This window comes from Astatotilapia calliptera, chromosome 9 (genome assembly GCF_900246225.1).
Source record: "Astatotilapia calliptera chromosome 9, fAstCal1.2, whole genome shotgun sequence".
NCBI classification, from domain to species: Eukaryota; Metazoa; Chordata; class Actinopteri; order Cichliformes; family Cichlidae; genus Astatotilapia; species Astatotilapia calliptera.
Window position 1 is genome coordinate 16,797,526 of NC_039310.1, and position 24,144 is coordinate 16,821,669.

At 42.0% G+C, this 24,144-nt stretch overlaps 1 protein-coding gene across 2 annotated transcripts in view; it reads left to right on the forward strand.

Moving 5' to 3' along the window:
- Nucleotides 1-155: 155 nt before the first annotated feature.
- arfgef1 (ADP-ribosylation factor guanine nucleotide-exchange factor 1 (brefeldin A-inhibited)) overlaps nucleotides 156-24,144 on the forward strand; it is a 53,930-nt gene continuing 29,941 nt past the window's right edge. The window contains exons 1-7 of one of the 2 annotated variants that reach the window (XM_026179507.1): nucleotides 156-231; nucleotides 339-563; nucleotides 16,306-16,336; nucleotides 21,091-21,247; nucleotides 21,456-21,602; nucleotides 23,111-23,290; nucleotides 23,714-23,767. In XM_026179507.1, coding sequence (XP_026035292.1) covers nucleotides 440-563; nucleotides 16,306-16,336; nucleotides 21,091-21,247; nucleotides 21,456-21,602; nucleotides 23,111-23,290; nucleotides 23,714-23,767 — 693 coding nt within the window. In that variant the 5' untranslated portion in view covers nucleotides 156-231; nucleotides 339-439. The remainder of the gene's footprint in view (nucleotides 232-338; nucleotides 564-16,305; nucleotides 16,337-21,090; nucleotides 21,248-21,455; nucleotides 21,603-23,110; nucleotides 23,291-23,713; nucleotides 23,768-24,144) is intronic. The other variant, XM_026179508.1, reaches the window with a different exon arrangement.

Here is a 24,144-nt window from a genome sequence, read left to right on the forward strand (position 1 = left end):
TAAAAATGGCTTTAAATCCTAAACATTTAATGCAATTTTTGTGTAAAACCCCTTTAAATGAAGTCTGCTCCTCAGCGGCGGTGCACAGAACCAAAACTACAGAAAAAATGTGTCTTGGTCAAACAAATCGTGGATCTCAGGTGTACATGAATGTGCAGACACAGCTCGGGTGCAGGGACACTCTCATCTCCGTCCTCACTCCCTACTGCCTCACTGCGGCCGCTCTCAAACGTACGTGACGTCGTTTCCTCTCTCAAACATGGCGCAGGAGGCAGGTCGTTAATGGCAATCTGAGGGATTTACCCCACCTTCTGTGTTTATTTATGTTTGTCTGTTAGGGGCTCTGCGGCTGACATTACTAAAGGAATTACATCTCTGTTCGAGGAGGCTGCAGCCCCCCTTGGGACCAGGCACACCTCGCTCCAAATTCCGGTGCGACATGTTTGAGGGCAAAAAGACGAAAAACATGTTCCTTACACGAGCTTTGGAAAAGATCCTGGCCGACAAGGAGGTGAAAAAGGCTCACCATTCCCAATTGCGCAAAGCCTGCGAGGTGGCACTAGGTGAGTTGTGTTGTTTTAGCGTCACGTTGTTGCTGTCTTGGACTCATTGATTTAGACACGTCATGCACCCTTTCACTTATTAACCGGTTATCCTGCAACAATGTCGCAGTGTTTGGCAAGGCACCGTGTGCTTTTCGTTTATTACAAGCTGGCTCTTACTCCGGTCTTATTGCCCAGCGTAAGATTTCAGTAAAACCTATGCATTTAATTGACGTGGCACAGGCTCCGTGGAAATGATTCCGTATAAAACACGGAAATGGTGCAGGAGGGGTGGGTGTTTGCAACGCCGAAGCGATGCTGCGAAACTAGTAGCGATCTGTGCACAGGCCGGACATCACAGGGGAAACAAAGTTGTTTAAGGCTGTGTTTCTCTTTAGTCATCACCCTGACACACAAGCACACTCCATATATTCGTCGAGCGTAAACTGTGTTTCTCTAAACTACATGATTTCACCCCATTAAGGTGAGATGTTTGCGTCTCTTCCTGGTACAAAGTGGCCGTGCCCCGGTCAGTACAGGAAGGGCTGAAGACTTTTTTTAAAATTTTATTTTATTACATCTGTTATTTATTAACCTTTTTACTCGGGTGGCCTCGTCTTCTCTGTAAAACTAGACAATGAAGTCGACTTGGCGAGAAGCTTGAGGTTGACAGTTGTCAGTAGCACCTTTATGCTAGGAATGGTGTCATTTCTAGGGGTGGAGAGAAGATAATTTCCGGTTAGTACAAAAATAAAATTACAGTTAGAAGGATTTATACCAATCAAAAGGGAACATCGTTTAATACAGCCTATTAATGATTAATACACGTTATAAATTGTACTTTCTGTTCTTATAAACGTGTTTCTTCGCAATAAACCCAAGATTGATCGGCGTGCTATCTAATTAACTGCGCTTTTATTTTGAAATGAACGTCACTGCACGTCTGTTTGACCTTTTACTACAGGCGTGAGCTTCACTAACGTTTGCTAGCAAGTGTGTCTTGGGAAACATAACCTTAGGGGTGATAATTAGTGGTAAATGTAAATTTTGTAAAACATTATTAACAACAAGGAAATTCGCCCCGTAAAACATATATTTTTTCTCATGTTGGAGTTAAAATTAGCTCCATGCAGGCTAGGATTTTTTTTTTTTGTTTAGTTTTTTCCTGGTTAGTAATATGACACAGCTAGAGAAACAAAGAGTCCTGTTGTGAAGCAGCCAAAAATCCTACCTGTCCCAACAGTGCTGCCTTTATCAACACGTGCAGCTGCTGAAGGCTTTTGTAGTGGCCTATAGGCAAAATACATGCAGCATATTTGTTTAGACTCTGCTGTGTTGTTTTGTGAAGCTAAACCACCCACATGAATTATATAGCTTTTTGTGCACAGAGCAGTAACATGGTGTTAATTCAGAATAGGAAGCTCTATGTAGCATGGCCTTAAAGCAGACGTACACAATTTGCATGGTTCTGTTCCTGTTATTAGTAGACAGTCGGTGGTGTTTCTTTATCTGGGGGGCTTAGGGACTTGATCTGATGATGTCATCAGTTGGTACTGATTGTCCTTTGCTTCTGATTTTCCTGCTTACCTCGAGGGTTTGATTAAAATGTAGACATTACAGCTGTGAGACAGAAACCAAGCATAAACCACGTGTAGTTTACACGGGCTATGCTTATTCATAAACCATTAAAGTCACCATGGTTACTGGCTGGCATATAGCATTTTAGCAGCTAGTTTGTTCACTACAATATGTTGTCATTCTGATTTAAAAATCGCTGGTTAACACTGAATCCTACTTAGCAGTCAGTGGCGGTGAATCTTCTTTAAAAAGAAAAAACAAAACAAAAAATAAAACCTTTTAACTTCCCAGTGAAGCCGTACGTGGGCGCTATGAAATACGAATCTCTGCAATAAGCGCAGTTGTAGCGGCGATGCAGTAGTGTATCAAAAACAACTGGGTGACCCAGTATACTGCTTGACTTACATAATCCCCTTTAGCTCTTGGAGCTCTGAGACATCTCTGAGAAAGTGCCTGTGCCACACTCTCCTCTCTGCTGTCACTGAAAGTCTTCCTGTTTCACATGGTGTCTGTTAAATACCCGTTATTTTCAGCGTTTTCCCGTCTGCAAAACAAGGTATCAGGAACAAGCTAAAAAGAAGCTACCTTCGCAAACAGTTCACCCTCATAACTCCCAAAGTGAAGTTCCTCCTGCGTTATCAGTTTCACTCGGCAGTTCACAAAAACTACATCATCTCAGTTTCTCACACTCCCCAAAGTGCCGCTTTAGCAGGGCCCTATTATCTGTGGATCTCACTGTCGGCTTCTTTGAGAGGAGCTGTCTGGTGGCAAAGAACAGTTAACTCAAAATATCAAAGGCCCTTAGACCGTATATGCACACTACCTCCTTGAATTCGGCTCAGGCTTTGGTTCATTGTTGTCACAAGTTTCTATTTTCATGTGATTGGATCTGGTTGGTCTCATTGTTTTGTAAAGCCAGCCTCCTCTTTTCCTCGAGTAGCTCTTGTGGCCTTTCGGCTGGTGAAAGATTGGTAATGTGAATGTACACAGCAGTCTAAACCAGGGGGGCTCTCTTCACGCCTCACTGCTAAGAAGAAGGAGCACTTGTTTCCACCTGAGCAGTTCAGTCCCGCTGAGCACAATGCTCATTATCTCTCCCCTTAGGGGTGTATGATCTGAGGGTCAGCTGCAGAGGTCACAAGAAACCTGTTGCCGATGAAGTCCTGCAGAGTTACCTGCCAGCCAAGGATGAGTGAGACAGAAACACTGTGACTAAGTCAGGGATGTAATTTTTTTCGGTGTTGTTGTCAAATTTGATTGTAATGTAATACACAGTCACTCATTATCACAAAATCTTAATACATTGTTATACCAACAGTGGTAATAGATGAGAATAGTGAACTGTGTTTGAGTAGAGCTCGATCAGTACTGGACGTTTGGGGGGAAACTGATTTTTATATATTGACCCATATGCTTTACACTGGGGCAAAGTTAAAGCGACCTATGGTGGACACCCTGCTACTTACTTAGCCTTTTTCATGGTGATGCTATCCTGCTACATGTGCTGCACAGTCCTGAGGGCAATCCATGTTATAATATGGATACAGTTGAGATATATCTAACATGTTTTATATATAAATAACTATTGTCAGCTTGGTTTCTGTAAAGTACTGATTGTTTGGGTGATATTCATTAAATATGAATGCATTATAGGATGAATACTAAACAAATAATCAATAAACCATCATCTAGGTGCTATATTTACTCAGCCTGCAGACTTATGGCGTGCTAATGGTAAGTTCTGGTTTCATTGGTTGGTTCAGTAGAGCCCATCTCCTCCCTGGATTTCATTAATTCTTAAATAAAGTGGAATAGATGTTGGTGGTCTTTGTTCTGCGTTTTGTCACTCTAGCTTTTCTAGTAGGGCACTGATGCTGTGACTGCCAACCTTTGGCTGAGTCCATTTAAAAGAAAATTAAAGACATCTGGCCAACTGGTTCGGTCATGTTAAAAATGATGGTTTCTCTGTTAATGTGTACTATCACTTAGACTTCTCAAAGGTACCTGCACTTTCCTTAACTGCTACTCTGGCACATAGAGGTTAATAAACATTTAATAGTCAAAAATCTTCCAAGAGAAGCTTGTTTAATATTTAGCCAAAGTCCCGTGCTACTTAAATACATCTAACATTTATCAATATTTTTATTACTCCAACACTCATGAAGTCAACATGATTAGGAAATGTTTCCTGCTTATTGACTGAATTTGTGCTCCACTACAAGGTTTAATTTGGACCAAACAAAAAACACATTTCCAGCCAATGCCACTTCACTTTGAGCTTTGCTGTGGCAAATATTTTCCCTGTCCAAGGTCAAAAGAACCTTGAATGAAGCTGTAGACAGAGACAAAATCAGCAAGAGTTTGCAGGGTGTACTTTTGCACAGAGCTCAAGGCCGCTGCTTGCATGGACTACCTTCTCTTTAGAGCTGACCGGGAAGCCAACAGGACAAATGTACCTCTGATCATTAAGATTGGTGGGCATGTGCTCCTCCGTGATAAGCTGCACCATAGTCGCCACATGCTCAACCGCAATAAGCACAAGGTTACGAATGGTGCCGTCTGTTAATTGGGGTTTTTGACCACGATGCGCAAAGATGCCACACAGCCTTCCCTGGATGTGAAGCGCAGGAGCTCAAGGCTGCCGTCGGGGGGCAAGCCTTGAACGTCTGTACTCCTGCAAAATAACCAACACTAACTTGCATGCTTGACAACCTTTTACTGCCATCTTTCATTCTCCTCGTGAAAATTTAGCAGAAGGCAGCCAGTTTCCTTTTGATTTCTATGCAGCTGAGGCACACCAAGTAACCTGCTGATGACACCACCAGACATTTGGGGCATTGAGGCGTTGAGAAAGTGTAAATGAGGGAAGCAACAGCAGCTGTCAGCCTCCTTTTTTATGTCACTTTTATTTGCCAAGGTACTGTAAATGTTCGGGGCTGTTTGATCCTAACTAGAATCTGATTATACAGGCACAGTTCAGGTCAAATTCTTATAAGTAAGAAAGGCATCAGTTGAAAAAAGAATTCATCTTGGAGCTCTGAAAGGTTTGATATGACCTCGAGACTTGCATATATTATCTTTTTTCTTATTAGAGTCATAGCGGCACCTTCAGATTGCTTGTTTTGTCCAAGCAACACTTTAAACTCCAAGCATCTTCAATTCAGAGTTATATACTATATATTTCTATACTACTTAATTTTAGATTGTAATGTATGTGTAAGAAGAGAAGTACAGTAGATTTATTGGGATAAATTGTTCTCCAATCATGTTTTCTCTTCTGTTTCCCTAAAGAAAAGGCCCCACGCCTGATTTCTGTCTCATTTCCACCCCTCCAGACCAAGTGCAGACACAAAAGCTGCTTGTAACCCCAAAGGTTGACTGGTGTTCAGATAGCGAGCAGTGGAGTAGTTAACATGGCGGAGCCTATTCTAGCTCTGAAAGCACAAATAATCCTTTTATCTGTGCAGTGGAGACTGTTTAGAATGTAGAAAGGAGACTGTTTTTGTCCTCCTCACACTTTGTTATGCTTACACTGATATGTCAATACATAATACATCATTTCTTTCCACTGATGCCTTCTTCAGTCCTGGGACAGGTGATAAATTAATTATAGTCTACTGCAAACAGATGAGGCACATGATGAGAAACCCTCCTCCCTTTGTGTTGCTTTCAGTTTCATCTTGCAGGACTTTTTTTTAATCGGGGTCATCTATCTTGTATTCATCTATTAGCTGTATTAATTTGTGTAAATTTGCTACTGAGCAAATTATGTGTCGCAGTTATAGTTTTTTATTGAGTTTCTGGATTTTTTGGGTGGGGAGGGTTTTTTTTTTTTTTTTTTTTTTTGCACCTTGGAGGAATATAAGTGTTTATAGGTACTTTAATATGGTTCAACTTATAAATAAGTCCAATGTCTGCAGACATGCTGGCTGTTAACCAGCTGGGTGCCATTGTTTATCATTGTTAAAGTCTGCAATTTGAGCCGTGTATTAATCTGAGTCTTAATTTAGATCAGAATGTAATGAATATTATGGTATTCTGAGCTTGTAGAGCTGTCAATACTTCAGTAGTCACATAGTAGAGACTGTAGAGATTGATTGGGAACATGCTGTGGAACAAAGGTCCCTGAACTGGATGAACTGGATGAGCTTTAACAAAGTGGTAACAAAGTGAATTCAACTCATACTCTCATGGCTACTTGAAACCGACTCCATAAGCAGAAATAGAAATATGTGCGGCCTGGTACAAAAAACACCTTTGCTTTCTGTATCTAACTCATGCTTTCATGACAGTTGTGTGTATATAGGGAGTTTATTTATTTAGTTTTTAAAACAATTCAACCATCAAATTTTTACTGAGGCTAAAAGTTTGGGCACGGCAAAAGGTAGAGGCAGACACAGCAACTGCTGCTGCTAGCAGGTTTGTGCTTCACTGCTGCTGATTCGAGACCCTGCAAAAGGGCCTCTGTGGTGGCGGTGTATTTTGGAGAATTTATCATTTAATTGCTTGGCAAATAAAATTGCCTTTGTGTGGATAACTAATAGAGTAAAATCAGTAGAACTCCAGTATTTCTAATAATGGACTGTCTGTGGATAAATTTTGCTAGCTGAGCTTGCTGTTGCTAGCAAACAGTAAAGCTCAGGGCAGGTGTGTGGTGCAGATGGAGCTCGTCTTGAAGTGACAGGAATGAAACATAGTCATTGTTGATGGTTAGTCTAGCTCACAAGCTAGCACTTTCTGAGTGATGTAAAGGGACAGTTGTATTAAACTGCACTACAAATGGTACAAAATGGTGCAGATACAGTAGTAGTGCACAATACAAGTTAACAACTTGTGTCCTTGTGCCAGCTCTCAAATGTCAGGTGATGTCAGAGGGGAATTTTAAACTTCTCTTTTTAACAAATGTCCAACTTCTGCCATAATACTAACAGTATCACTGTAATAATGAAGTATCACACAGTGCTTGTGAGTGTAAAGTTCCCCTAAACATGGCAGGGCAGGTAGAAGACGACAGGTGCACTTACAAAAATGACTTGTATTTACCTTCCCTAGGCTTAGTGTTTGTCTCCAGATTCTGTAGCCTGCACGCTGATAATAACCCGGTTTTAAAAGAAAAGCGGTTGTATTTCATACCAATAGATAGAAGAATGCTACATAATGTGTCCAACCACAGTGGAATTATTAAAGATGCATTAATTTTAATAACAAAGCCAACAGCTGAGTAATCGAGACCTTGTGGAGGCAGAGCGCTTTGGGACTTTTTGGCTACAAAATTAGAGCCTTGATTCAGCCATGGGAGTGAGACTGGTGATTAGAAGGGCTTATGCAAGTGCGAGTGAGTGGGCTGGTGGGACACACACATGCACACGGAAATGTAAAGCACGCATGCCCAAACGCATGAGTGCACATGTGATTAGGTAGCCCAGACAACCTCTGACAGTCGTTCCTTCTTCCACACCGAATGTAATTACCGCTGTGCAACCTTTTCTTTCATCGTGAACAGCAGAAATGTCAGAGGTCTGATTTTTCTCAGGCTTTCTTCGGTGATCGCAGCTACGCCATGTTTGCCTACAACAACAGTTTATTCTCAGATTGGTCAAATGTAGTGCATTAGTGTGAGCCTCTGTCTTGTGTGTGGATATTGGCTTAAAAATTTGGCTTAAATGCCTTTTGTTGATTATTGAGTGTACCTGAGATCCAATCATGACAGTCTGGATACCGGGTTGTAGTGTTTCACTGTGATCATGATTGTTTTTGGGGTAAAAGCAGTCTGACTAAAATGAATGTTCGCTGATCATTGCGTATGGTGCGGTTAGTGCCAACCGCAGGATCCATGCCAAATGCAGATGGGCTCTAAAGTCTTTGAAATGGAAATAGTGCTGCAGAAGGCGGATGCCCTTTGTCGCTCTCCAGCTCCTTTCTCAGGTGATGGAAACTGAGTCAGAAATTAACCTCTAACCTCTTGCATATGTATATGCATGTGCATTGGTAGCGATTGCTGCGGTCCCATTGTGAAGAAGTGTTGTGTTATCATAGTGGAGATTTTTTTTTTTTTTTTTTTTTTTACTCATCCAAGGTCCAGGAATTGATCAGGCTGCAGTGAAATCCTTCACATTGTCTCTCTTTCTTATGTCTTATTTCTTCTGTGTTATAGATGATCAAAAACATGTCTGATTACAGTCTAGAAATGATTACTGTCCGCCTGCACTGTGGTGGCAGCTTCACAAAAACAGCAACACAATGCTTCTATTGCACATACAAAAACCCAACCCCATAATCATAGAGCTAATAAAAAGGCAGGTTTATTAAGCTTATTTTCTTTGGAAAATAGCCTCGTCCTTGCCTCTGCTTCCTCTCGCTTTCTCCCTTTTCTCTCCTCCCTCTGTGTCTGAACCCAGTGTCCCCTCCCAGCGAGCTGTTTTCTAGCTGCTTGTCTTGTGACGTGTTGCGGAGCATCTCCAGAGAGCTGCCTGTTTATCTCTCTCCCTCCCACCAGTGTAGCAGCCGTGTGCATGCGCTGCTGTGTCTTAATTGATGAAATGTTAGAGGTCTCGTGAGATTTTTTTTCTTTTTCTTTCTTCTTCTAGTGTGGGCGCATGCGCGTTTTTGATTGCATTTGATTGTTATTCCGCGCATGAACTTTACGCTGGCTAAAAATGTCTACTTACTGAATTAGTGTTGATCCAGCAGCTTTAGTCAGCTGAGATATATTTGCCCAGGTGAACGCATCCTCTCAGGGCTGCCATTGAGTGCATCTACCTGCTGTGCACACTGTTGTTGGCGTCAGTGATAATGAGCGAATCCTGCAACAAGACAACCGTACTGCAACATTTCGGAGAAGAATTGCACCCTGGATGGGTTACAGTTTTATTTCTGTTTATTTTTGCTCCAAGCCTTCTCTCACAGATGTCCATGTAGAGTTTACTGGTAGTAGCAAAACGCAAATGTCAAACATATCCTAACAAAATTTTTCATTTGGTCTCACTGAGACAGAAAAATAGAGAAACACCTATTGATTTGCATAGCAGTAAAGCTAAACTGGCAAACAGAAATTGACCATTTGCGAGTTTACTGAGGCGCCAAAAGTTTTTGTGTGCACTTTGTTTGCACCACCTGCTGCACCCCTTTTCCTTCTGACACTAGGTTGGTACTTGACCTTCTCGAGATGGGCAGCTTCATTGCCTTACAGCCTTTTAGCCCTGTTTAGATTTAATGTAGAGAAATAAGTGAAAACTTGTCCGATTCTCGTCACCATGTCTACTTGCAGCAAAAGTAACCAACGACATGCATAAACACACATGAGGAGGCCTTAGGATGTGTGACTCCAGGGTTTACGGTCCTGCCGACTTATTCCTGTGGCTACTCGCAGATTGCTGCTGAGGCTGAGGAATGCTTCGTCATGGCACTCGGGCAGGGTGGCGCACGGGAAGGGGGGAGACTCAACTTAGTCTGCAAGTAGCTCCCAGCAGCAGTGGGAGACGAGAGGGAGCAGGTTGTTTTGAAGCAGGAGTTTGATGTGTTGTACGTATGATGAAAGCAGGCTGTTGTTCTGCTCGTGCTAGCAGACTTGGCGTTTTCTACAATTCATCACCACGTGTAGCCGGGGCGTCTCGTAAATGTAGTACACTCTTAGCCTCGGTACAGACTTCCATGAATATTCAAGCACATCTTTTATCAACGCTGTTTACAATCTCAGAACACAAACACTCCTTTTTGAGGAACGGGCTGTGAACTGTAGTGGTCAACAGCATATTTCTCATTCAGTCATTGCTACATTTTCTTCTCTCCTGGTTTTAAACTGGCAACCCTCCCACAATCCCACTGCTAACCTTTTGCTCAGGGCTTCCAAATACTTCCCGTGCTGATTCATCAGCCTTATCTACTATGGCTGCCTATTGGAATGCTAAGTGGCTAACTACACTGTTGTGTACATATCTAAGCCATGATCAGCTTTTGCTGTAGCTCAGTGTAAGTGTGATTGAAGGGGATCACTGATAAGCCCCTGTGAAACACATATTATATAAAGCACTACAGGAACCTGTCTCGGTTCACTGTCAGGTTCAGCGATTGAGTGTGATGTTGGTGTCTCTCTCTTCACATCAGGCTGTGCTTATCCTAGCATCTCAGTCAGGCACTGTCTCTTACACATATGAGGTTTTTGTGCTTTCATCTGTCAGATTATTGGCTGTTAGTTGCTCATACTGTTATATCTGTGTTGTGTATGGCTCACACCCTAATATCAAATCACCGTGCCTTACGTGCTCTTTTCAGATAAGTGCATTGTTTTAGTAGTGCTGTCATGCTGTCAGGGGTGGGATTTGGTTGTTTTGTGTGAGCTGGCTTCAGGCTGAGGCACTGAAGCTCGGGTCTCTTCACGATGTCATCATCTCATGAATTTTTCACAGGCGGCCTTCATGTGTAGGTGTCACATAGCAGACTTTAGTTCACAGGCAGGGACGCGAGCAAAAAGAAGCCGTGATCCGCTCCGAAACGTAAATAAAAACGGTTAAAGCAGTTATGAGTGAGATATAAATCACATTGTGATATTTGGTGGCGCTGACTCAGCAGCTTGCATAGGTGTTGTGATACATAAGCTAGTTGGGGTTGCAGAAGTGAATGTTTTCTAAATATGAGGAAGTTTTTGTTTAGGTTTTTTACTTACCCATCAGGAGGCTGTTAATATAGCAGGTGCTACAGTATGGTTTTATTGTGGGGAGGTACTTGACTAGAATGTGTGTGTCTGTGTCTATGTGCTTGAAAGTATTAATAAATGCCCATTTTGTAGTCTTGCCAGCACTCAGAGGCTGCACTCTACCCACTCTTGCCTTTATACAGGTGTGGAGACTGCATTCACTCCAGAGCAGAGTGGAGCAATGATTAGCCAGCTTTTTACTGACCCTCTCTGCAGCTTAGAGACGGTTTTATTGGGAAGGGGGCACTTCAGTAAATGACAGCCTCAGGGTATGTGGGCTCGCCCTAAAGTATCTAGGCTAAACTTTTTATAGGACTGGCAGGGTTAGCTGGAGTGTGTGAACACAGGTGCTCAATCTAACAACTAGCGTCTCATTTTAAGAAGTAGTCCTGTGTGATTATACACCAGAGAAAGACATAGTTCTATACGTAGTTGACCCACTTGTCCTTGGATGATGAAAGAAACGTGTACTGCAGGCCTAAAAAGACTCTCTCCAAGGGGGTCAGATTGGATGTGCAGACATTATTGCTCATTTAAGTCGTAGTGTTAGGATCTGGGTCAAAGTCAGGGTAAGAGTGAAGAGACAGAAAGTTGGGGGAGCTTTCAAAGACTTTTTGTTGCTTTGTGATGTGGGCGATGGCTGATGAGCAGGATGGCTCCCTGTAATGTATCTTGTGAGTGTATGTAAGCTATAAGAGACCTATAACAGATGCATTAAGACACCTGTTATGGATTAATCGGAGCAGTTTCCTGTCCGCCAGTCATTTAGCTGTAATCCTGGCACAGCAAAATCAACCCTGTAAGTAAGAAAGAAGTTGAAACAATTGATTTTCATTGATAATGTTTCTACTAGTTCTATTTTGTGACTTTAGACAAATGAGCCAACTTTATTGGGATTTTTGTTCATTTTGAGAAATCTCTGCCTATGGGGCAGTCTGATTTTTGAAGTTTTAGTTACAAAGTTTCCAAGTTTTATCAGCTGGCCCACAAAAGCCCCTTCAGTGGACCCCTGCTCTTTTCCAAGTGTGCTCATCGGACTGAAAAGCAGTGAGCCAATTGGCTTCATCTGCATCACTGTCACCCCATGTGACAGCTGTGTGGAGGAGGTCTTACTCTCTTCTCCTGTTATTTCCTCTTTTATACCACAAACAAGTGTGCAGAAAGCTTTAGTTATGCAGCACTAACACTAAATACCTTGGTACACCTTGGTTTCTTTGTTGCTGACCTTGAAGATATCGTAAATCAAGAATGAGGCTTGGTAAATAAATCACAAAGGGTTGACTTCTATCAGCTTGTGATAGCAAACTAAAGTTTGGAGATATCCTATGTGGGAAGGCTCCTTTAGATAGTTTGGTTTATTGGACAATTACAGCCCAGTTTGATCTCTAGTGGGATAGACCATTCAAACCATTAAATAACCAGTAATCTTTTTCTTTTCTTTTTTCTTTATTTTGCTACAAAAACAAAACCCAAAACATCCTAAATATGTTTACACTGATTAAAAAATTTCCTCTGCTAAGTAAGAATATAAAGCTGTTAAGGCATACTGTTCAAACAGCTCTTTATCTTCTGTCATCATAGAAACACTAGTGTTCTTCTGCGGGGTGGGGCTGGTTTCCTTGTCGGTAAGAAGGCTGTAAAACTGGCAGGGAAACCGAAAGATCAGATAAGCACTCTCATAATAACTTTAATTTTAAATGAAGTGGAAAGTTTAAAATGATGCCCTCCTACCCTGCAGTTTTCACACTTTGCGAAGCCATCCATTGGGTCTAGATTGGACCCTTTGGCTGTTTTCTGGCCTGTGCTTTTCTTCATTTCTTCCACTACATTGAACTTTTTACTCGTGTCTTCTGGCCAAAAGTGTGCCTGTGAGTTTTCTGATTGAGACCACAGATCACACTTTGATAGCTCATTTGTGCTTCCTTGTCTTGTTTGTGACAAGTGCAGTGTTTTGGCTTTTATATAGCAACGTAATTCAGCTCAGTATCCAAGGAAGGAAACCATTACATCATGACTCAGTTAGTAAAAGTGGAGACAAATTAATAAGTGTCTAGGGTTCTGTGTGTGTTAATGCTACTCTCTCATCTTTGCCCACTTCCTGCTTTGCCTCACAACTCTGCATATGTTTTGCTTTGAAACCCACGACTGGCAAAGCGGCCATAATTTTCCATAACTTTAACATCCATCTCATGTCTGTCCAATCCTAGGAGTGTCCAGCACTGTTCCACCTTATCATTATTACCACCAGCCACTGTTGCTATGGTTTCAGTGTTCAAATCCCGAGGTGACAGTTTCTCATCGATGCACGGAGCTAATTACTTGATGCTTACTTACACAGTCAACGTGACAGTCCCCACCCCTCCTGTCAAAATGACTGGTTTTGTACTGGCTGCTTGTTTGACTTCTCTGTGCATTTGCATAAATCTGATAGCAATCCAAGTAATTGCTTGACGTGAAGCTAATGTTGATAGTGGAATAGCCAGGGGTCAGCACGATTATAGTTTCACACATCCCATAATAGAGGCCTCTAGAGACTTATTGGAATTTTAGTGTCATGCAATACCGACAGTAAGCAGAGCAGGAGAGATGCAATTTTACACCACGTTTTCTTTCATGGTAACATGCAGTGCCTGCAGTGATGTAGCACTGATGTTTGACTGGGTCTTTTTCTATCACGTTTGCTTTTTTCCTGTTAAACTGAAGGGATAGAAATCTGAAAGATCGGACGTTAATGATTATTCACTTTGGAGACTATTTCTTAAGAGCTAATTGGTCAAGGTTTGGTCAAAATTGAAATGGTGTTCACTAAACGAGGTATCAATGCGACACACTAACTTAACTCTAACTCTAAAACTGACCCATTCAGAGTTGATATTACAGCTTCAGGGTGCCAGCGTCTCAAATGCTCGTGCACTGCAGTAGTGCTGTCGTGGAAGGAAAGCTCTGCGTTGCACAAACTTTATTGTTTTCTGTGAAATGCTTTCCATTTTCTTCCCTCCTCCTGTTTTGCCATTTGCGAACTAAGTTCTTCTTCGTTCTTGTAAAGTCTTGGCAGGCGATATAGGCGATACTGCCACCATAGCTTCCTGTAGTGTAATGCAGTTACAAAAGCACATATGACGCGTTGAGAATTTTATTTATGGGCGTCATCGATTATGCCGACTAATTGTTTCAGCCCTAAACAATTGGTCGGCAATCGACACCTAATTCGGCACACCTTGCTAGTACCATGTTGGCCTTGAGAACTGCCTTGATCCTTTTGTGGCACAGATTCAACATGGGTGCTGGAAGAATTCCTCAGAGATTTTGGTCCATATCGACATGACAGCATCACACAGTTGTTGCAAATTTATCAGCTGCACATCTATGATGTGAATCTGCTGTTCCAGCCCATCCCAGAGGTCCTCTATTGGATTGAGATTTGGTGGCTATGGAGTGCATTGGAGTACAATGAACTCATTGCTCATGCTCAAGAAACCAGTTTGAGAATATCTGAGACTTTTGCATCTAAAACAAAGCAGCAGGAACCCTGTTTTTTGACACTGTGCGTTGGGCTACATACAGCTCCTGCACAAACACACACAGGGTGACAACAAACCAGGTGAAGATGGCTAAGTATGGAAGAATAGCTCAATCAGCCACAATGTTAAAACCCCCTTCTCACTATAGTGCGGGTCCTCCTTGGGTATACTGGAGTGGATCCTTTGGGACTGCATGGAGGCCATGGATTTGCACTCTTGGGTTTCTTTGTTGTGTCTCTTGACTCGTTCCTGTGCAGTTTTATATGTGGCAGAGAAATGTTGTTCAGAGATGTGCTGATCTACAGTCTTCTGTCTGTTGTTAAGCAACATCATGATAATCACTGTAATATGATTCGTTATCTCTGAAGGCACACATGATTTCCCACTCCTATGTAACCTCGAAATTATGTAACCAATTCAGATAACATACACTAATACTTAATCTCTGTCTCGCAATTTCAGGTCAAATATCATTTGTTTACCGATTACATGTTTCATATTCAGAGCATATACTAGAAATATATGTTGAAAAATGGATGCTAGGCATAAGGTGAGATAGATCCTCTGATGTCCTGTTGCTAATAAGTGAAAATATCTGCCTTAGTATCAGCTCAGCTTCTACAATCATGCTTTTTAACTGAATCAAGAGAATGGGGGAAACTGTCACAGCCTTGTTATTCATTAATTATTAAATAGATGATTTAGACATAGCAGTCACGATCCTGTTCTGTCTGCTGTAGAATAAAGACGTTAAAAGATGATCATGGCTTTGATCTTATGTCAGATTTGAATCCATGTGAACAAAAGTCCTGTGGGCCGGTTGTGACTGCATGTAAACGGATGTATAAATTAGCATCAGACAGTTCGGAAAATCGTCCTCTCCTGAGTTGCACAGTCAAACATGGTTGAAACCAGCTTTAATTTACTTCCACAGTGTTAAGAGCTAAATATTCTCACCAAGTGGATTTCTTTGAAAGGACCCGTTAGCCTTCCAGCAGTGAAATAATTGAGCTGTCATTTCATTACTGGGGTTTTTCCCAATCATCGCTAGGCTCGTGCAATTCTGTGAGGACGATTGACACTGTGTTTTTTAAAAGCTTCCTCATTGAAGGCTCCCTTTAATGTCTAGTACCAATTGGCCTCTCTTCCGCTCTCTCTAGCTCTATTTCTGTCTCAGCTTCTCCATCTCTCTCTCTCATCCCTCCCTCTGTGTGTCTGCCTCTCTTATTTTCCTGCTCTTCTGTGTCAGTGCTCAGCAAGTTCATACAACTGCTTTCAAGCCTGGAGATCTGTGAAATAAACACAAATGTTGGCCTGGCTCACGGACACGGCGCACACTGAATAATGATTACATTTTGGGGACTGAGTGCTGCAGCTGAGGCAATACACAAACCAGTCTCCTCTCTAGTTGCCGTTAGGGACGCAAACAAGACCATCACCATGACGAAACAAGCGCATTCAGGCGGAACCCCACCCCAACAAGCTGTTCAGTGACCGCATCAACTTAAAGCATCAACTTAGATCTTTTGAATGCAGATGTGTTTGAAAATTTACTATGTTGATGCACTAAGATTGCAGATATGTTGGATGTGTGCAGCTGCATTGTAGCTTGGAGGCAGGGGGGGGTCCTCACTCTGAATCAGCCTTTGGGAGGTGTGAAACTGAAACACTTTGTTGTCATTTATGAATATTTGCTAAACCATAAACATCTATTGTCCAGAATTAATTAATTTTCCTTTGGCTCCAGCTAAAACCTTATTGAAGGGTGCCAACAGTTCCTCTGGGAAGGAAATTGGTGGCTGCACATAGATGTCAGTTTGGAGGGATTATTTCTGCATAAATTGACCTGATCATTTGAAACTTTTGGCCATGCATAATATGAGCTTTCAGATATTAAAAAATATGTAAAATACTGTCCACAGATTCCTATATTTGACTTATTTAACATGTTACTTTTTTTTCTGTCTTTCAGAGGAAATCAAAGAAGAATCGGAAAAATTAAGGTAAGCAGTTGATGAATGGAGTCACACAATAAGGCAGCAAAGGTCATTTCACGGGTTTTGTCACTCCCTGCGTGTTCAGGCACTGTAAAATTCATGACTCACTTGCAAGTCTTTCTGCTGCTTTTGCCTGTGTTCAGACGCGTAAAGGGGATTAAAACTGTGTATGTGTGTGTGCGTGTGTGGGTGTTCATGTGCATGTCTCTGGTGTTTTTGTTTGTGGCTCTCTGCCTGGCTTGTTCCCAACAGTGTCTTGCCTTCTCATTAATGGATTTCTTCATGAAGCTCTGCCTAATGCCTGTGTGTGTGTGTGTGTGTGTGTGTGTGTGTGTGTGTGTGTGTGAATGTGTGGGGTGCTCATGAATGGGCTTCGAAGTATCATGGGCTTTGGAATGAAATGTAGCATGAATGCCACCTCGCCTCTTCCCCATCCTTTCTTCCTCACGCCAGCTCATTTTTATTTCCCACTTACATTTCTGTCCCTCATCATTTTCCCCTTCGCACACAATCCTTCCCTATTATTTCACTCACTTCTCTCCAAATTAGATTTACCAGTGACTCAAAATTCATCTGAATTTTAAGGTTAGGGATTCTGTGCAGCCAGCACCAGGCTCACAGAAGTATTGCTGCTTGTGTTTTCACCTCAGGTGCTTTACAACTCTTTTCGGATAGATGCAATACTCTAGCTTTGCTACTTATGAATACAAACACCCTGGTTGAGCCTGCAGCCCAGTTTAAATAGGTTTTCTCTGTGCATTCATTCTGTAATGTAATTGCAATAGTAGGCATGGGCAGTGTCTAACTAAGTACATTTCAAATCACTGTTTAAAATCAAATCTTGTTACGATAGCTAAATATATGCTAAGGAAACGGGTACTAAGCATTACTGGCTAATCTAATCACTGTGATATTTAAACAAAGCAGCCACATAAAGCTCATGTTGTATGAAAACCATTAATGGTGTTTTAGGAAATTATTCCAGAATCATTTCATAATCTTAAAAAAATGCTCTTATCAGTTAACTACCACACCACGTAAAGGCCTGAAAGATCAAACATTTAAGCTCTACAAAGTGACCTGCACTCGGTACAGTTTACATGAGTTTACATGAATTAGGTTTTCTCAGTTTTCTGGGACCACTAAACATTGAAACTTTCCAATATTCTCAGGACTTGTTCTGTATCTTGGTTTCAAGTAAGTGTCTTTAAAATTGCATTCTTGCCAAAAATTACAGCGTCGATAACGCACTAATCTGCAAGACTAGATCCAGCTTTTGGTCTTCCAATAAACCCGTCTGCCATACTTTGATAACATACACTGTAATTACAGCTGCTCAGCCATGGTAACCCATGCTATGAAGCTCCCAGTACACAGCTTTTGTGCTGATGTTAATGTCAGAGGAGGACTGGAGCTCTGTCGGTATAGAGTCAGCAAGGGTTGGCAACTTTTATGTGTCTCAGCACGCAGCGACCCAGCTTTGTAACTTTGAGCTGCTGTGTTCCTAATGCCTTTCAGTTTGTAATAGGGCTGCCACAAAGGATTATTTTGATAGTCGACTAGTCACCGATTATTTTTGCGATTAGTCGACTAATCAGAGCATGCATCCATTGGACGTAAAACATACAGCTTATTGCACCAGCAGCATCTGCTCTTATATAACTATCATTAGCTTACAGCTTTAAGTGTTTAAGGTATATGCTAACTAAAAATAAAGACAAGATGATAGTTTATTAAATTTTAATGAAATTTGCAGATTGTTTCGGTGAAAGTTAATAAACTCCTTGCTATCTAAAATATAACAGGACACCGGAGTATATTCTCCAGCATCTCACACTTCTGATAATCAGCTGTCTGCTTGACGTTTATTCAGCTGTGTAAAAACTATAACTTTAATCTCAGCCAAACCGATTTACTCAGGAACAAATAAAATACTAAAAAAAGCCAAACAATAACATTTTGAAGTTATCTAAGTGACTTATATATCATGTTTAACCTGAGTAGCGAAAGACAGCAGTGGGTTTGAAAACGATTTGCTGGGAGTCCGGTGTTCTCACGGGCTCCAGTGAGCCTTGCCCCCGGCTCGCTATCGAGCTAGTGGGTAACAGACGTCTCCGAAAACGTCGGAGCGCTTTTGAAAATATGTGGTGTCTTGAATAACTGAGCAGTTATTTGAGGTTTACACAGCTACATTCTCGCCTGAAAATATGTTAAACGTTTAATTTGTGACCCAGAAAGAATAATAAGAGTAATATTAAAACTAACTAGCTGCCGCCATCGTTGTAAACTGCGCTGGGCTGCGCTATGAATTCTGGGACAAAGCTTCTTCTTCTTCGGGGTTTAACGGCAGCTGGCATCCTTGTACATGCAGTGCTGCCATCTTCTGTTTCAGTCCGTTATTACACTCTTAAATCCTACTACTTATTCCTGCGCCTTTTGTGATCTTACAAAGCTTCAAACGACGCGTCGACTATTAAATCAGTCGTCGACGATTTTGATAGTCGACGTAATCGTGACTAGTCGACTAATCGTGGCAGCCCTACTTTGTAACAATACCACTTGCAGTTGAACTAGTCGGAAAGAAATTGCACAAACTGCCTTGTTGCAACAGTAGCATCCTGTTACAGTGCTACACTCTTTAGAGCGACCCATTCTTTTACAAGTGCTTGTGAAGGCAGACTGCATGGCGAATTGCTTGGGTTTTTTTTTTTTTCTTATAAACCTGTGGCAACGAGGTGTGTCCTAATACTTTTGTCCATATGGCGTAGCATCTAGAAACAACAGCTAGCATTCTGACGCTTTACCACTTCCTGTTTTGTGCACAGGTCTTTCTTTAAGAATGTCAATAAATTTTTTTAAAAAGCTCAAAGTTAAATTGTCATCAGGAAATGGACACTGGTTTGGAGTCGGTGTGAAAAGCAAAATGGGGATTGCATTTGCCAAAACACAGACTGTTTACCTGCATACAGGCCAAAGCCTGCTGTATGATCGGCCAACACAGCATGTAATGCAAACAGACTGAAAGCTTCCAGCACCCGATTTTCTCTCCCTCGTCTGAGAACTGTGCTTATTTAAATGCTGATGTATCTTTGTAGAGATTAGCTCAGGATAAAGATGGAGGAAACGCTCTGGTTCTGTCCAAAGGTGACAGATTTGACCAACCGGCAGCCCTGAAGTCCTGAAGTAGTACACAATAAGATAAATTCTATGCATTCTTTTCGTTTTCTTTGCCAGGAAATTAGATAAGCTTTGAAAGCTATGAAATTAAAAGCAAAGTGCAGCTGCTAATGAAAGCACATGTGACCTGATTGAGAGCTTGTAAGGAAACATGGCTCCAGTAAGGATTTTTAAGCGCTTGTTTCCAAGATAAAGATGAACCTTTGACTTCAGCATTTAATTGAATGCAGTATTCAGTTCCATGTAATAACATAGCTGCAGGATATGCTGGCTGTGCTGTCTGACTAGAACTCAGTTTTATAGTGTTTATGTTTTATAAGCAGCCTGAGCCTGACATTGGGCTTATAATAAAGGGCTGAGCAGGCCAGGTGACATTAAGCAGGGAGTTCAGGGATAAACCAGCGGAGACGAGCTCCCTGCAGATCCACAACATAATAGCTGAGAGAGAAATTGAGACTGGGTCAGACCAGTAATAAGCTGACAGAGTGGATGCTCTTGCTGAATCATAGCAAAGATCTTTTTAATCATTTTAATGTTGTTGTCCACAATGTTTTTGAAGAAGACTGTAAGCCTGGTAAACGGGTTCATGTTTTCCATTTTTATGCTCGATATTTGTAGCTCCTTCCCTGTCCAATCATCTTTAATTTGTGGTAATTAATACCCATTTCCTCGGCTGCTTTCAGACAACTTATATTATATTCCTTTCCAGCGCTCTAAGCGTTCTCCCTTCTTCTGCTCTTCTCTGAGCACTCTCATTTTCCTGGTGAATTCATGCTGCTTGATGCCTCTTTCGTTTTTAACTGGCTCTGAATCCTTTTTTTCCCTCTTCTCTTCTTGTACAAGCGATCCGTCCTCGCTTCTTTCTCTGTCTCTGATTGTGCCCTTCTATGCTCGGCGTGGTCGTCCCTCTAAAAAAGAGCTGAACTCGTCCTTTTTCCGTTGCCAAGACATAAACAATGCAGCCCCCTCCACCGCTAGCCGTCTCCCTCCCTTTCTCTGTTCTTCTCCTCTTCCAGCTTGTGCAGTCTGGGTGTGGTGGTAGCGCTTAGGGATGCTGTAAAGACATGGCTGCTGAAAGCGATGGTCTATATTTTAAGGCTGTCTCCGGTCTTTTAAAAATTCCGAAAAAATAGCTGTGCAGTTACCAGTCGTGCAGGAGGAGATGCTTTATCAGCATGGACCCATGGCAAAGCTTGAATTACAAAACCTCTGGGATTACTACCCCAGGCACTACATTAAATTCAGTGTAATAAAATCTGTTCTTACTATTCATTTTCCCCCTCAGGAACAGGATAAAGCACAGGGTCTTCTTTGGTTTAGCTTGTTTGATGTCCTGCTTCAGCTGTGGAGCAAGCAGAGGTTGTTCTTTATAGTGAAGCACACCATCCCCGGCGCTTTTTCGTGTTTGTTTCAGGCTTGGATGTCAACAAAAGTGTTAGTGTGTCATGTTGATTTTTATGCCCCGTTTCTTTTCTTGTGACTCCAGATGACAGACGGGACCGCGGAGCCACAGTGTTTATCTCACAGTCTCTGTCCCTTTCTTCCTCTTTTTTAAAATGTATTTATTTTCCTTCCCTCCCCAGTCCACCCGGTGGAGATGGCAAATCAGGTTCCAGCACTTTACCGCCAATCAAATCAAAGACCAACTTCATTGAAGCCGACAAGTACTTCTTGCCGTTTGAGCTGGCATGTCAATCCAAATGTCCCCGCATCGTCATCACCTCGCTCGACTGTTTACAGGTCAGTGGCGGGACAAGTCACACCGCAGGCCCCCGAGTGCTTGCACGAGTGTTACTTTATGGCAGCGAACTGTGTGCTGGGCTCTGCCTTTACTGTATCTTTGGATGTCTTTGAAGAAAAATAAGTTCTTTTAATTCCATGCTACCAGGTCGTTTAGTTGTGTTTTTGCATATGTGTGTTTACGTCTGCATGTTCGTGTGACTTTTAGAAGCTGATAGCGTATGGCCACCTGACGGGCAGCGCCCCGGACAGCACGGCTCCGGGCAAGAAGCTCATCGACAGGATCATCGAGACCATCTGCGCTTGTTTTCAAGGACCTCAGACTGACGAGGGCGTGCAGCTACAGATTATTAAGGTGTGCTGCCGTCCCCCTCTTCTGACATATCGCAGCTTGTCGCAGACACGCTCAATACACACTTTAGAGAATTTAATTAGCCGACAGTCATTCCTTAAAAGACCACATCTGTGTCTTTATGTGACTTTGATCTGCAGCAATCTTTAATAACACTTGCTGTTTGTGGCTGCAGCAGATAATCCTGCTGGACTGTTGAATAATACAATATTATTTTACCTTATTAATATGTATGTCATTTGAAAAACAATCTGTAATTATATTGTAAATACGATTACTTTTTCATTTTATCTCGGAGACTTACCTGACAAAGTCAGTGATAGTGGCAACTATTTAAGTTTTAATATTAGTTGTGAATCTGTTTTATATTTATTGTTAATAACTTGCTGTCCCTGCTTTGTGGTGTATTGTGTTGTTCTCCTGATAGACTATATAAAAATGGACAAAGCCACAGTGACTTTGGTTTTAAAGACTTCTACTTAGCTTCATGGCTGCTCCCCTTTTTTACACCTGTGAGTGACCCTATTTAGGTCTGTGGGCGGGGATTCCTCCCTCGTAGCTGTGAGGTTATGAGCTTATTTGAAGTTTGTGCATCAGAAGTTCAGTAAACTAGATTTTCTGACATACTTTTGTAGGGCTGTTCAATATAACGATATATATGGGATGACGATATACAAACGTCTATCGTTTCCTATTACGCTATCGTTTGTTTCGTGGTGTTGCAAAATAAACTGTTTACAGCAATATTTTTTCATCGTTTTGACGGTTACTGTAGTGACCTGTAGCTATATTAATTTCTTAAAGTTCTCTCGTTCTCTTATATTTAATATAACCACACTACAGACGGACAAGCGCCTGTTTTTACATGTTGTCGTTAGCAACAACGATGGTAAAACCATCGCGTGGCTCCGCTGTCCGCTTGTTTGTTTTCCACGTAAACCTTTCACAATAAAGCTCAAGATCCTGTTGAGACTTTTCAAAACAAACTGAATCATGTGATTGAGTATGCAGAGTTTTGACGGATGAGAAGCAAAAAAGAGCCGTCAGGTGCTAAAAAATAAACCTTAGACTCAAACGTTAGAACAGGCTTTTCCCCGCAGCACGGCGTGTAATAAATACTCACAAAGAAAACGGCGGCCGTTACAACCTTTGCCTAAAAATGTGTAGTTTCATGCATCGGTTAAAACATTCGTCTCCAGGTACACGACGCCCAGCTGGAAACACTTTACGCAAGTCGAGCTGCCCGAGATTCACAGAATTTACAGAAGATTTTGTGATTTTATATCGTTGTCAGGACGATAAATGTCTTATATCGGGATATGAGATTTTGGTCATATCGCACAGCCCTATACTTTTGAGAGATGTTTGCATTTAAGATTTCGAATGCTGAAACGTCCAGCTGTTCTTGACTGCATCAGTGTTTGGCTTTTGGTTTTTTGCGCAGCTGCGATTCTCGGCTTTTTCTCGTCCTGCGTCAGCAGTTAATGGTAGTTTTTGGTCTTTCCTTTCAGGCTCTCTTGACAGCGGTGACGTCTCAGCATATAGAAATCCACGAGGGTACTGTTCTGCAGGCCGTCCGCACCTGTTACAACATCTACCTGGCCAGCAAGAACCTCATCAATCAGACCACAGCCAAGGCCACGCTCACACAGATGCTCAACGTTATCTTCGCACGCATGGAGAACCAAGCAGTATGTTCGAAGCCTCTGTAAACACCGAATCGCACAGAATTCTGTTTATGTAGAGACACCATGGACAGCTCATCTTTGGAGCGGCTGTCTGAATCACTGATGCTGTCACTAATGCATAAAAGCCAGTGAAGCTAATATGAGTATTAAATAAATTATAGCGCTAGCCTAAACAAATCTATGCTGCAGTCAAATCTGGAGTCAGAGTGGATTGGAAATAATGTCTTTGCTTTCTGTGACTGGTTTACTCGAGCCACCAGATTTAATTAAAATCTGTTGTTTGCTTTGTGTCCAGAGGGACATTTTAGTTATTGCCTTCAGAAAAAAAGGCAAAAAAAGCTTGCTCTAATGTCATCTTTTTCTTTTTGAATGACACTTTTTCCCCCCTTCCTCACCTGCCTCCCTCCTTTCCTTTTGGACACATAGCTTACAAATCACAGGCTATCTTGGTCTCTGGCCTCCAGAAAGCGTGACCGCCAGGTAAAGCGTGCAGGACTGCCGTGACATGCCTGATCCGACCTCTTCTAAACTCTTCTCTGTGCATCTGTGTTTGCGCATTAGAGCTTTTTTTTTTTTTTTTTTCCTTCCCTCACTCATCCATCCATGCACTCATCCGTTCTCTCCTCCTTTTTGCTCCTGCACCGCACAGGAGCAGGTATGCTGTGCACTTCTTCCACCGTATGCTTGCTGTGGCTTCTGTTGACTTGCCCACAAATCATCTCGCTTTCCTCCCGCACCAGTTAACATTTTAGTTTACAGTCACACCTGGGCGCGGTAAACGCTGTACAAGCAGGTCAGCTGCGCCCGTCTCATTCCTGACGAGTTTTCTTATGCTTTGCTTCTTGAGAGGGCTTTCA